Source organism: Oryctolagus cuniculus, chromosome 19 (genome assembly GCF_051225735.1).
Source record: "Oryctolagus cuniculus isolate XC-2025 breed Fujian yellow rabbit chromosome 19, ASM5122573v1, whole genome shotgun sequence".
NCBI classification, from domain to species: domain Eukaryota; kingdom Metazoa; phylum Chordata; class Mammalia; order Lagomorpha; family Leporidae; genus Oryctolagus; species Oryctolagus cuniculus.
The window spans coordinates 6,793,316-6,808,006 of record NC_142885.1 but is presented as its reverse complement, the minus strand read 5'-3'; the positions used below and the strand labels follow the sequence as shown (position 1 = coordinate 6,808,006).

The window sequence follows — 14,691 nt, the reverse complement described above, 5'->3', positions numbered from 1 at the left end:
TGGACAGCACAGGCAGGCACACTGCAAGGGTAGAAGGGAGAAAGGGTGAGTCTTTGGCTTCAGGTAGGTTGCGGTCCCACTGTTAACATCGTTTCATTTTACTTGGAATGTATATTGTGTAATTAAGCTATCACACCAGTGCAGGAAACCTGTGTGGATTTCATTTTGACAAACATACTATGTATTTCTGGTTCCTACATACACACATACGATCTACCAGACTTTTTACTCCTGTTTCACAGCATACTTCAGCATATTCAAAATAAGGAGAAACACAACCAGGAGCCGGGTGTGATTTAAACACAGGGCAATCATGGCATTCAGCTAAGAGGTGAACTACTCAAATGATACAGGCGATAAGGTAATCACTTGGAAGGAAACAAAATTAGGTACTTGCTTCACCTCATATACTGACAATTAATACTGCAACAGTGATCCAGGAATAATATAAATTACCTCAAAATTTATTGCATGTATTAGAAAAGGGAGGTACACCTTATGTCAGGTTCAAAGGTTATTTCACAGGTCAATGATGACAGAGGAAGTGCACACATTTGATTTCTAATGCTCAGTTTACATAAACATTTACAGAAAATAAGATAAATCTCTGTATTGACACTTCAAAATAAATGACTTCTTTAGAATCCACTTCTGAAATGCGTAACTCCTACAAAGCATAGCTGCATCGTTGATGTCTTCAGTGATTAGTAACTAAGCATCCTAAATCAGCTTGGGTCAAAAAGCAGCTTCGTCTCACCACAGCAGCAGGCGGGGGTGGACCAGCACAGGCTGGCTGGTATCTGGTGGCTTGATGACACTCAGGTCCTAGGTTCCTGCAGTCCTTCTGTGAGGCCATGCCTGAACGAGAATCCACTGATGAAGGACATGCCCAGATCCCTCATCCAGAGGAGCGACGCTCACGCGAGACTCCACTTCCTCCGTGGTCCTCTGAACAACTTTTCGGAAATAACGTGTCCAGTATCCCCTTTATTTCTGAGTCTGGAACTGGGCCCTAGGACCAGGCTAAACCAAGTGCGGGCAACCAGGCTTACCGTTACCGATGGAAACTAACCACACCCGCGAAGGGACAGGGCTCACCAACTCTGCCAGAAGGAGTAAGGTGGAGGAACTGGGGGAGTCTCCTCAGGGGCCGCCCCAAAGCCTCAGTAGCATGTTCTCAATTCATCTGGTCACGGAAAGCAGCAGAGCGGAATGTCTGCACACAGCACGTGTCAAACAGAAATGCAGTCAAACTGTTTCACAGCACCTGTGCTCTGCATGTAAGCATTGAAACAAAACACAGTAAGGGAGCAACGATGGAACTCTTGTAAGTACTTGTGTTTAGTACAGAGTGAACTCTCACCCCAGGAGACTTCTGCTCAACTCAGAAGTATCTGTGCAGTTTTCTACCTACTTTACACACAGATTTCTACCCCTCTTGCTGACTCACACACAGTTGAAAACGTTATAAAAACACTGGCTTCTTTGTGGATGCTACATTTCAATAACAATGATCAGATGCACTGATAAACGCCAGGAGAGTACAAGGAAAAGCGTACTTTATAGCTATCAAGTGCGACCTCAGTGGCAATGCCTAGTAAGATATTAACATGGTGCTGCTATTTAGAATGGATCTTACCAGATGTATTACAAAGCAGTAAGGATACAGTGCTTTTTCAAACATGATTCAAACTGAACCTAAATACCTGTAAGACACTAAGAGACAAACAGAAATGCCCTTGCAAACTGTTTACATGCGATCTTAATGCTCTAAGTGGCACTCCTGATCACTTTACGCTTCTATTTACACCAAGAGTATACGTATTCACAGCGGGTATCCTTTTTGTTTTTCAGCTGTTTTTATAAAACATTTGCTGTATCAGAAACATGTCTCTTAGCTATTAACAGTTTCCAAAAAGACTATGTGAAAGTTAAACTGAAAGATTTCCTGTTGTTATGAATTCCCTGGTATGGAAAGGAATTTAAACCTAAGGTGAAATGGATATGCATTCAAAATATTTCTAAATAATAACCTAGTGTCAATGAGTCGGGCAGTCCCCACCCTGTGGGCTTACAGGGGAGACTGATGAAGCTCGCATCTGAGTGAGCTGTCCACGTGCATCACCACTTGGCATCCATGGGGATTGGCTCCACAATCCCCCGTGGACTGCAGACCCGCAGACCTCAAGTCCCTTGGCTGATAATGGCATGTAAGTTGCAGAATCCTCCCATATATTTTAATCATCTCTCACTTTCAGTATCTAATACAATGTAAATGCTATGGAAACAGCTTTTATACTGTACTGCTCAGGGAATAATGACAAGGAAAACATCTTTATGTGCCCAGTACAAATGGAAGTCTTTTTGCTTTCTATTTTTGGTTGGTTGCATTCATGGGTGTGGAGCCCACAGGCCTGGAGAGTGGACTGTGCAATGCTGTTTGTCTTCAGGCAGCAGTTCTTACTCATTTCAGGGAAAGGGTTCTCTGACGTCAGAGAAGCCTTGCCACGTCAATGACGTTCACGTTCGCTCTTCTGTGAATCCTCTGATGGCTGTTGAATGCCGACTTGTGGTAGAATTTTTTGCCACACTCAGTACATTCGTAGGGTTTTTCTCCTGAGTGAGTTCTGTAATGCACAGTGAGGTAGGACATCCGTGAGAAGGCTTTCCCACACTCGTTACATTCAAAAGGTTTCTCTCCTGAATGAATCCGGTGATGGATAGTGAGATAGGACATCTGAGAGAAGCATTTCCCACACTCGTAACATTCGTAGGCTTTTTCTCCTGTATGTGTTCTCTGGTGTCTGTTGAGGGCTGAATTCTGGCAGAAGGTTTTCCCACATTCACTGCATTCATAGGGTTTCTCTCCTGAATGAATTCTATGATGAATGGTGAGGTAGGACATCTGGGAGAAGAATTTCCCACATACGTAACATTCGTAGGGCTTCTCTCCTCTGTGTATTCTCCGATGTCTACAGAGGGCTGAATTCTGGTAGAAGGTTTTTCCACATTCACTGCATTCGTAGGGTTTCACTCCTGAGTGGGTTCTGTGGTGTATGGTGAGGTATGAGAGCTGGGAGAACAACTTGCCACACTCATTACATTCATAGGGCTTCTCTCCGGTGTGTACTCTCTGATGTCTCATGAGGGCTGAGTTTAGGTAGAAGGTTTTCCCACAGTCATTACATTCGTAGGGTTTCTCTCCTGAATGGGTCCTGTAGTGCACAGTGAGATAGGACAAGCGAGAGAAGAACTTCCCACACTCGTTGCACTCATAGGGCTTCTCGCCCGTGTGTGTCCTCAGGTGAGTCGTGAGGGTGGACTTGCGGCAGAAGCATTTCCCACACTCGCTGCACTTGTAGAGTTTCACGCCTGTGTGGATTTTCTGGTGATCGTTCAGCGCTGACTTCTGGGAGAAGGTTTTCCCGCAGTCGTGACACACATAGGGTCTCTCTCCTGAATGCGTCCTCTGGTGCTGTGTGAGGTGCGTCTTCTGGCAGAAGGCCTTCCCACAGTAGCTGCATTCGTAGGGCTTCTCCCCCGAGTGTGTCCTCAGATGCTGAATGAGGTGCAGCTTCTGGTAGAAGTTCTTCCCGCATTCGTTGCATTCGTAAGGCTTCTCCCCCGTATGTGTTCTCTGGTGTACAGTCAGGGTTCCCTTCTGGCAGAAGGACTTCCCACACTGGTTACACTTGTAAGGTTTCTCTCCTGTGTGAGTCCTCTGATGGATAACAAATTTCGACTTTTTACAGAAAGATTTTCCGCACTCACGGCATTCATAGGGCTTCATCTCCAGATGAGCGCTCTGATGCACGCTGAGGTCTGGGATTCGGAGAAAGGCCATCTCAGGTTCACCCCAGCTGTAGGACTTCTCTGCCACGTGACTAACAAACGCTGGATCCTTCTGGAAGGCTTTCTGGCTTTCAGTGTATTCAAAGGGTTTCTCCAAAACACGAACTTTCTGGCAAATACTTTCTTCATTTAGAGTGCAGCCTTCCCCATTCTGGTTAAAATCATAGGATTCACCTCCTGACGGAGTTCTCTCTTGCTTAATGTGGAGGACTGATTTCCCACACCCACTGCATTCGTCAGGCTTCATCCTTGCATAGCTGCCGTCACTACTGATAAATTCTGAGATGCACGTTAGACTCCTGTCACACGCGTCACAGTCGGAGGCCACACTTCGTGAAGAAACAGGCTGCACTTCCGCATCGGCAGTCTTACCGGGAACACGACCCCCGTCCCCAGCCAGGGCCCTGCTGCTGGTGAACACACTTGGCCTTGAACATTGGTCTTCGCCTTCCTGGACTCTCTCTATCAGATCAGCAGCCTGCCAGACTTCATCTAGAAAAAGGCAAAATGAAACAAGTATTGTTATCTCCCTACACAGCAGCTTATTGTAGGCTATAGCATAGCTTCAGGGGCAGATGAAAATCATTCCAAGTGTACTCTTCCCCTCATTCTTTTTGTTCAGAATAACACACACACACATACACACACACACACTCCTCCAATGGTGGGGAAAGCAGAAACAGACTGACAAAAAGCCAAGTACCTTTACTCTCTACTACTTTATAATACTTTGATCAAAATAGGGCATAGAAGGCAAAATACAAACATGAAGCAACGACCGGTTGACCAAAGATGTTGGCTAAATGGCTGACAAGGGAGAGATGAAAGGACGCACAACACACAGGGTAAACCAAGAGGGGGACAAGCAGTGCTGCTGGCGAGGAGGGTCGAAGATACACCCAAGTAGGGTGCATTCCAGAGTCAGACTGGCACTTTATACCTTATTTCGTATCTAATTGGAAGAACTGGATTGCCATCTAAGAAGTTATCACCTTAGACTAAGATTTTTTAGGGTAGGATTTTCACCAGTGTGCATTTCCTGCAAACTGTTTTACTTTTTTTCCTGTCTCACACAGTAACCTACATTTCCTCATAATTAGAGGAAGAGCCCTAGCTCTGCTTCAGTGGAAGGAGTGTGCAGGAACCAGCGTGTCCAACAGGAAGTACAGAACAGTCCACAGAGTACACAGTCCTTCCCAGAGTTAGAGATCTCTTACATATCCTTTTTAACTTCTTAAAAATTTCATTTATTTAAAAGACACAGTAATAAGGAGAGAAGAGAGATACCACCATTCCTGGTTCATACCCCATATGGCCACGAAAGTCAGGTCTGGGTCAGGAGGAAACCAGGAATTCCATCCTGTCTCCCACGGGGTGGCCGGGCCAGACACCTGGGTCATTATCCCCTGCCTTCCCAGGACATTGGAGGGAGCTGGCTCAGAAGTGGAGCAGCTGGGACTTCAACAGGCATTCAGATACCAAGTGCAGGTGTTGACAGTAGCGGCTTAACCTGCTGCGCACAGAACTGGCCGAACCTTTCTCACACAGGTTAATGATGTTTGGATTGAATGCTGAATTCATTCTGAGTGTGAAATGGCTCTTGTTCCTATTTGGACAATGTAGCGTGAATTCTGGGGAGGAGACGAGGCGAGCCACTTCTCAGCCCTCTGTAATCAAATGCAGGTGCCAGCACCCACCTCGGGTTGTTGTAGGTTCCAGTGCTCAGAGCAGTGCTTGGCCCACAATACCTTCCTGGGAAGTTTAGCAGTGATTCTTCCCATTTCCTTAAATCAGTCCTGTCCCTGACTGTGCCACCCCCTGATTCGGAAGGTGCTTCCCACTCCTGAGTCCCATTTAGTGTGCCAACCTTAAGAATCAGATGCCTCAACCTGCTTCTGAAACAGTGACATTTTTACTTATCTTAGAAATTTTGGATAAACCTGTATTCACTGTCAGCCACATTAATTGAATCATGCCAGCTTTAGTCTCCAAAACCTAGTTACTCTGAATCCATGGCAAAACAGCAACAAACAAAATAAGAAAAAGAAGTCTGATAACACAGTAATTTTTACCGCCTGGATTCACAAGGTGACGCCAAGCTAGGACTGACGTGGGCTCCCAAGAATACTTGGCTGTAGGAAAATCAAGCTGCTTGTTGAACAAGGTGGCTCATCCTAACACTTCTCCAAAGAGGGACTAGTTCTGGAGCAGGTGGAGCAGCACTTGCCGCTGTCCCTTGTCTCGCACAGGTGGCAGAGACACGCGGAACCTCAGGCACCACCACCGTTTGCTGAGGGCCCTGTGGTACCTAATAAAGGTCCCAGGGCCCCGGCACTCACAAGTCTCTGCTCATTTCACAGCATGGTTTCCTGCCATCACTATTCAAAACTGCCCTTCAAAAGGAGCATGCTTTAAATTCAATTAGCAACATTACCCCCACAGTTGAAAATAATTACTGTCCATACGGTCATTTTAGCACAAAGTGATTCAGCCTTGTGGTGGGACATCAGCGCATGTAACACTGAGTACCGCGTGCACTCTGCTCTTAACCAAAACCCATCTCTAGAAAGTCTGACTGTAGAAGCTATTTCCTTCAAAGCCTTGAACAGAAATCAGAGCACCTGTCCTTAATCTGAGTGACAGGGACATTTCTCTAGCACTTGGAAAGTATATAGGGATGCACAGTTTAAAAAAAAAAAAAAAAACTGCCCATAAATTACTTCTAAATGGATAGCCGAGAACATTCTGTCATCTACCTGGCACCACAGATAATTAGACGTGAACGCGTGCTCTACGTGGCATACACATCAAGGGAGGAGAATATGCTCTTGAAAACCTGCATCCTAGAAAGTGACAGACGACTGGATCAGACAAGCTTTTCTAAAGGCATCAGGGGAACTGACGCTGAGTAATGACAGGGAGGAGCTGACGGAGCTGAGCTGGAGCACTGCCCTCCGGGGGCTGAGTAAGGACAGGGAGGAGCTGACCGAGCTCAGCTGGAGCACTGCCCTCCGGGGGCTGAGTAACGACAGGGAGGAGCTGACCGAGCTCAGCTGGAGCACAGCCCTCCGGGGGCTGAGTAGTGACAGGGAGGAGCTGACGGAGCTCAGCTGGAGCACTGCCCTCCGGGGGCTGAGTAACGACAGGGAGGAGCTGACCGAGCTCAGCTGGAGCACTGCCCTCCGGGGGCTGAGTAACGACAGGGAGGAGCTGACGGAGCTCAGCTGGAGCACTGCCCTCCGGGAGCAAGCCCCACCCCGTGGGCGGGAAGGCGGGCGGGACAGCAACCGCAGGAAGAGAAGGCGTGAGAAGCGTGGGCCAAAAATTACATTTTCAGGCATCGCAGGGCCAGGATGGTGGCGATCCTTAAAGGACAAGATCCTACGTAACCCGGGGAGGCCACCGTGAACCCCTGTGAAGCCAGTGACAGATACACTGGAATCCACGGCAATCCAGCCATGCCAGAAAACTCTTCCTGCCTGCATCAAGTCCAGGGCAGCCGAGCAGAGGAGAAATTAAGGCATTTCGCACAGAACAGAATCCAGCGATGCCCAGAGCGCAGTCACGCCTGCGGAGAGGCAGCTGCTTTAGTGACTCCAGAGTGAAAGCTCATCAGGGGAGACAGGAAAGGAGCCTGCCTGCCACGTGAGGCGTTCGTCCTCAGTTTTCAGACGTCAGAATCAGAGAAGCTATCAGAGAGAATACTAGACCAGGGCATAGGCTGCAGAATGGTGGCAGGCGTTTGGCCTAGGGTCAAGATGCCACCCGAGCTGCCAGCATCCCGTGTGCCGGCTCAAGTCTCGGCTGCTCCACTTCTGATCCAGCTTCCTGCTAATGGCCTGGGAACGCAGAAGACAGCCCGAGTCCTTGGGCCTCTGCACTGACATGGGACACCAGGAAGAAGCTCCTGGCTTTGGCCTAGCCCCGCTCCAGCCATTACAGTTATCTGGGGAGTGAAGCGCAGCGGATGGAAGATCTCTCTCTTTCTCTGTCTCTCCCACTTTATACAATGCTTTCAAATAAATAAATAAATAAACCTTCAAGGAAAAAAGGCTGCCTTGTCCCACACTGCAGTGTTTGGGTCTGATACTCAGCTCCAGAGTCTGACTCCAGTTTGTTTGCTGCTAATGAAGACCCTGGGAGGCTCCAATGATGGCTCGAGTAATCGGGCTCCTGCCACCCACGTGGGAGACCTGCAGTGCATCTCCAGCTGCCGCAGTCCAGCCCCTGGCTGTTGTGGATCAGTAGATAGGAGCTCGCATGTTTCTGCCACTCAAATAAACGAACAAAATCCCAACAGACTTGAGGCTGCAGGAGCTTTCTGAGAAACTCCGAGGAGAGGAAGTCACAGCAGACAGCATGTGGACGGCACGGGACGGTAAAGAAACCAAACGTTTCCCTGTGATACCTACTGAGCACCTGAGCAGTGGGCATAGAACAGAAATGGGGGCCGGCACTGTGGCACAGCAGGGGATACCGGCATCCCACACGTGCACCACTTCAAGACTCAGCTGCTCCACTTCCAATCCAGCTGCCTGCTTGTGAGCCTGGGAAAGCAGCAGAGGATGGCCCCAGTGGTTAGGGCCGCACCCACATGGGAGACCCAGAGCAGCTCTGGGCTCCTGGCTCTGGCCTTGCTTAGCCCTCAAATAAAAGACAAGAAGAAAGGACCACTTGGAAAGAGGGAGCACTGCTTGAGCTGTCACCAGACGTGGGAAGGGCTGGATGTCAGCAAAGGGGAAGGGGCTCCCTGAGCTCAGGTCAGGCAGGGTCAGCGATTGAAGGAAGAGGCAAACAGTGGAAGAGGAGGCAGATCAAGTCAAGCATTTCACAGCAGACAAGAGAAATGGAAGGTGATAAGAATCACGGAAGTTAATGTCTTAGTGGCAGGTTTCTGACACCTAAGAACCGAAGGAATCTGCGGTACAAAATTACTGAACACGCGAGGGAAGAGCACAGGAACTGAGGTTTCGGGGGAAGCAGGTATGGGTTCTGGGGAGTGCACAGCCCGGCAAAGCTCCAGAACAGCTCTCGTGATGGGGAGGACGACGTCTCTGGAGGGAGGTTCAGGTGCCAAAGCCATCCTCGTCGCCCTCGTCAGGGTCTCAGGGTCAGAGGCCGTCACAGCGTTCCGGAAAGCACCACGTTCCCAGGCCCCTCAGCGTCTCCACTAACACACCTGCACGGCACTGCGGCAGGAACCCTGTCCACGCACTGACCACCTGCACAGCCCTGCGGCAGGAACCCTGTCCACGCCCTGTCCACCCGCACAGCCCTGCGGCAGGAACCCTGTCCACGCACTGACCACCCGCACAGCCCTGCGGCAGGAACCCTGTCCACGCTCTGACCACCTGCACAGCCCTGCGGCAGGAACCCTGTCCACGCTCTGACCACCTGCACAGCCCTGCGGCAGGAACCCTGTCCACGCACTGACCACCCGCACAGCCCTGCGGCAGGAACCCTGTCCACGCACTGACCACCCGCACAGCCCTGCGGCAGGAACCCTGTCCACGCCCTGACCACCCGCACAGCCCTGCGGCAGGAACCCTGTCCACGCCCTGACCACCCGCACAGCCCTGCGGCAGGAACCCTGTCCACGCCCTGACCACCCGCACAGCCCTGCGGCAGGAACCCTGTCCACGCACTGACCACCTGCACAGCCCTGCGGCAGGAACCCTCCTTCTATCCATGGCTCTTCTCCTCGCTCCAACTTGGTGATGACATCCGGTTTGATGAAGTGACAGCCTGTGAATGAGAAACGAGAGAACTTGAGCTGGCCGCTTTGGCTTCTTTGAGGGTGAGCTGTTTGTGCTTTAGCAAAATTGGAACCTTCCACTAGGAAGGTCAAGACCAAAAGCACTGCCTGGTGCCCACCAGAACCTCAGTGAAGTTGTGAGTGCGAGGGAAACACCACGTATTTAGCATCGAGAAGGTGGCGTCCTCACCCACGGCCACCAGGTGGCTGTAGTTCTCCAGCATCACCTCCCGGTACGTCCGCCTCTGCGCCGGCTCCAGCTGCCGCCACTCCTCCTGCGTGAAGCCCACGGCCACGTCCTTGAACGACACCGGCCCCTGCAACGGCACCGAGGTGGGAAGCGGGGGACGGGGAGAGACGCACGGGGACAGGACGTGGCCACGCTCGTGGACAGTGGCCTTGTATGACTTGTTTTGTGTTGCCGCACACGGCTCCAGGTGCAGCCTGCTCCTCTGAACACTCTCCACTTTGCGTCCACTCTTGCTCAGTGCCCTCCGCTGGCTCCCCCGCCTGTCGGGCTGAAGCTGGAGGGTGCTGGTGCTCAGTCTGCCTGTCTTGCCTGGGCTCTCTTGCTGCTTTGATGGTGCGCCCACCTGGCTTTGTGGCCACCTGCATTTCCCTCTTCTATACCAACACCTCCCAGACAGCTACCACGGGCCCAGGCCTCCAAGTCAGTATATCTGGGACTCAGCTGCTGCTCCAACCTGTCCCTCCGGGAGCCGGTCTGCAGGACTTGCCACAAGCACCAAAGCTCTGAGCAGGCCAGGCACCCATGACCGGGTGTTTCGTGGCGGGCAGGCCCCCAGCCTGCCATGTGACGACGGCACAGCTGGGACCCTGAGGGCCCTTCCTTCCCAGCTGCTGCCCCTGGAGACGCCGAGCCCCTGAGCAGGGCAGAACCCCGACCTGCACAAGCTGCACCTCTTGCATCAACTGGTGCATTGGCAATGCTCACTCCGGACACTGCAACTGTCCCCCTCGGACTTAAACCCGAGGCCGGTCTGTGCCAGGGCAGAGTATCGGAATTAAGCAGGCGAGCCCACGGAGCGTGCTGACCTTGGTTTTTTGGACATACAATACGTGCTTATCAGTGATACCTACTGTGCCCCTCACCACTTTCCACGTCAGGACACACAGGTAATGTGACTATGTTTCAAGCAATTAAAAAGAAAGGATTACAGAAAGCAAAGCAAAAAGGTTCTGATGATTTCAACGGAAGGTGGAGGTGGGAGTGGTCGGAAGGACTTCAGATTCGAGGTTTTATCTGTGGAGCCTGCTGGTGGGACTCTCCCAGGCGCCGCATGGCTCTCCTCTGGTTCCCAGTGTCGGCATGGCCAGCCTGGGTGGGCTGAGGTGCCTGAGATGGCCCCGTGCTGGAGAAGAGGGCCTGCCCCGGGCAGCCCCCCCGCCCCCCCCAAGGCCGTCTCGATGAGCAACAGGACAGCTTCTGGAGGCCCTGGCATCCCCAGCACGACTGTCCTCCCTCCCGATAACCAGCATCGGGCCTGGGTGCTCCCACACTGCACTGCTGTGCCCTGCGGAGGGACCACAACGCCCTCATGCATTACAAAAGTAAGCCTGCTTTCAGCTACTCCACAGGCGTGTCCCACAGTCTGCACAGCAGGCAACGGACAGCTTGAGACAGAGCGGCACCGTCAGGAGTGGATGCAGACACGGTCACGTGCAGTAAAGCCACCACTCCATCTATGGCTGCAGCAGGTGAACCCGGCACAATCTCAATTTGAAACTAGAATCTCTCGTGTTAAAAATACTCCAGGGACACGCTCTTCACCAAAGCACACTTAGAAACAGCACACCCTCCTCTTCCACGGATCTTCTACAATCTGCTTATAGTTAAGACTTTCCCACCAAGGGGTCCTCAGCCATCTTCCTGAGAACATGGACACGCTCTGTTCTTTCTTTTTAACCATTACTGACTTGAAAGGCAGAGACAGGAAGAGGACAGAGATCTTCCATCTGCTGGTTCACTCCCCAAATGGCTGCAAAGACCAGGGCTGGGCCAGGCTGAAGCCAGGAGCCTCTTCCGGGTCTTCTAAGTGGGTGCAGGGACCCAGGGACCTGGGCCACCCTCTGCTGCTTTCCCAGGCGCATTAGCAGGGAGCTGGATCGGAAGTGGAGCAGCCGGGACTCAAACTGGCACCATGTGGGATGCTGGTGCTGCAGGCCACGGCTTACCCCACTGACCACAGAGATGGCCCGAATATAGACATTGTGCCAAGGGTCTCATCTCCATAGGAGACCCAGCGCAGAATACAGCCAGTGGCTCCCAGCGCAAAAGGCATGAGAAGGGTTGTGAGGGGCAGGCACTTTCCTAGCAGCCAAGATGGCAGCCGGGATGCCACCCTGCTTCCTGGATTGTCTGGGCTCGAGTCCCGGCTCCACTCCGATTCCAGCCGCCTGCTGATGCGTCCCCTGGGGGGCGGCGGTGAGACTCAAGTCCTGCTGTCCCTGTGGGAGACCTTGACTGCATTCCTGGTTCCCAGCTTAGGCCTGGCCCAGCCCCGGTTCTTGAACCAACCGATGGGAGGAGCTCTGTCTCTCAAATACATAATTTTTTTTCAAAGTTAAAAAGGTCATGAGCCAAGGGTGAAAGACACACACGGAGAAGGCGGAAGAACCATCAATTCAGCACTGCAGGGAGAGCGTCCCAGAAACCGAGAGGGGAGGCTCCACCCAGCAGGCCAGGGCCGGGACTAGCGCCAGCTCCAGTGCGCCCACGGGGTGCGTGCCTAGGTCCCCGGCAGCCTCTGCCACGGGTTCGGGGAGCAGCAGGGACAGCACCGATCCCTGGATGGAGCGGTGGAACAGGGTCTGTATGGACAGCGACGCTGTAGTCACCAGGGAAACCACAGCCTGGGTCCTCGCGGACACGAGGGACCTGTTCCGTCACACCAGAGAAGGCAAGGACGCCCCTGCTCGGGGCAGCGTCACTCAGCTGACCGCAGTGCCCACGCCTGCTCTGAGACACTCGCGCGCTGGCTCCAAGAACCCTGTACGGACCACGCCGCCCACCCCCGAACAGAGGGGCGCTCCTGTCTGAGCAGATCGCATATCTGTTTCCACTTCCCCCACTCTCAAGTCCGAACCCCGCTCCGTCTCCTAGGGTCTGCGGCTCGCAGGACACTCACCAGGGATTTGCTCATTTTCTGCTGCTTCCCGGGAAACCGTGCAGGGCTGAGGCAGGGCGGGCGGACCTGGGGAAGGCAGGCAGGGATGAGGTTAGCAGGGGCGTCCAGGCAGGATCCCCAAAGCTCCACAAAGGACCACCCCTGGGGCCTCAGTGCACAGGAGGCGTGCCAGTCACGCGCGGGCGGCGCCAGGGGACGGATCCCACGGAGACAGTGACCATGGGATGGCAACCACGCCGCGCCGCAGCGCCCGCCTGTGTTCCTGCCATTCTAACTGCTCTGAATTAACTCGTACGGTCAGCGACAGACACAAGTCTGCACCGAGCACACGCTGCTCAACAGGGTCTCCTCCGAACCAACCAACGCGCGAGCCACAGCGCTCGCCGGCCAGCGGTGACCGCGGGGACCCAGGCGCGGACCGGCGCGGAGCGATGTCGAGGACCGCAGGGTGGGGGGAGGAGCTGCAGGAGGGGAGGCCCCGGCTCCCCCTGCTAGCCAGGCCTCGGGGTCCTCCGCCGAGCGCCCAGCAGGTGCAGCCCGCCCCGCGTCCGCGCTGGAAGCGACCCGCCCCCTGCCCGCACTGGCGGGGACGGCCCCCGCGCCCTCACCTACCCCGCCGGGGGCTCCGCGGGCGGGCGCTGTCGTCGCAGGCGCGCTGCGGGGCCCGAGGCCGCGGCTCTCCCGAGGGGCAGCTTCCAGCGGGGCGTCGCTCCCGGGGCCTAAGCTGCCCCCCTGGGGCGCACCGTCCCGCGGGGCCTCGGGCTCCCTGGTCCCGCCGCCCCTCTGCCCGCCCGGACCCCCGGGCCCGGCCCCGCGAACTCCGAGGTGCCCGCCGGAGCCTCCGCCCGGCGCCCCACAGCCCTGGCCGGCACAGCCCCGCGCCCACCCGCTCAGCCTCCAACCCCGCAGGCTCCGCGATTGTCGCCCACCGGAGGCCAAAGCCTGGGAACTAGGGCGAGCGGTGACCCAGGAACGGACAGGAAGCGAGAGCAGTGCGGCGGCAGTGCGCCTGCGCGAACACGCACACACGGCCAGCTGCACATGCGCAGGAGTTCACCGGAAGTCGCGTCCCTGGGCCCACCGCGGGCCCCAGGACGAGGACCTGGACTCCGTTTCCCATCAGTCCGCGCGCCACCCGGTTTAGGGGCTGTCTAACAAATGTCGTACCTCATCTAGCGGCGAAGAGCCGCGTTGGGAGGCACGGCCGCCCGGAGGGAGCCCTGACCTCGGTTTCGCGGTTGCTTGCCCTCCCTCGTAGGGCCAAGTGCGCGCCGCGTGCAGGGTCCCGGGGCTCCACCCTGTCCTGGCCCTGAGACCCTCGGGGTTAGAGAGGAGACTGCGACCGCCGGAAGCGAAGAAGAGGGTGCGGCGGGTTCCCCGGGACGAGGCTGGAGCGAGGGCGCTCGGTGTGGGTGTGGGCGCGCCAGCCTCGTCCCGGGAACACGAGCCGCGCATATGGGACAACACGCGCTCAGCCCCCGCCAGCCTGACCCGTCACCCTCACCCCTTACCTGTGTGTGTGTAGGGGGGTGAGATGACCCCCACAGCGTCCTACCCCGCTTGTTTCTAAAAAGCCGGTGGAGAGAGAAAAAAAAAATCCTGCTCCACGAATGCAGAAAATGAACCAGGCCTTCTGGGGAACGCTGGTCAAGGCCTCCCGGGGTGGCCCAGGCGGAGGGACCCGACGCAGGCTGCCCACAGTCAGCTGGCCATGCAGCTGGCCATCCCAGGAGGGAGTGACCTGCACACAGAGGGGAAGCAGGTCGTGGGCCACCCCCGCGTCCCGCGGGGAGCTTCAGCTCGCAGACAGGTGCCCAGGCAGCGGGGGTGGGGGACAGCGGGGGTTTGCATGCAGAGACTTGGCTCTGAGCTCCTTGAGGGACCCAGCTGAGCTGCAGTGCCTTCTTGAAGATTTAGGCGCACACTGAAAGGGCA

At 54.6% G+C, this 14,691-nt stretch overlaps 1 protein-coding gene across 6 annotated transcripts; it reads right to left on the bottom strand.

The window, feature by feature from the left end:
- Positions 1 to 443: 443 nt before the first annotated feature.
- On the bottom strand, positions 444 to 13,843 carry ZNF12 (zinc finger protein 12). Of its 6 annotated transcripts, none has more exons than XM_051839054.3 (5): positions 13,686 to 13,843; positions 12,757 to 12,822; positions 9,798 to 9,924; positions 9,505 to 9,597; positions 444 to 4,344 (listed from the first exon to the last, which is right to left on the bottom strand). In XM_051839054.3, the coding sequence occupies exons 1-5, from the start codon at positions 13,797 to 13,799 to the stop codon at positions 2,492 to 2,494; spliced, it is 2,253 nt and encodes a 750-aa protein (XP_051695014.2). In that variant the 5' UTR covers positions 13,800 to 13,843; the 3' UTR covers positions 444 to 2,491. The 6 variants fall into 6 exon arrangements, with proteins under 6 accessions (XP_051695014.2, XP_051695012.2, XP_069920442.2 ...); XM_051839052.3 differs by having other exon boundaries at positions 9,502 to 9,597; positions 13,686 to 13,842; XM_070064341.2 differs by having other exon boundaries at positions 9,502 to 9,597; positions 13,643 to 13,768.
- Between the last annotated feature and the right edge of the window lie 848 nt (positions 13,844 to 14,691).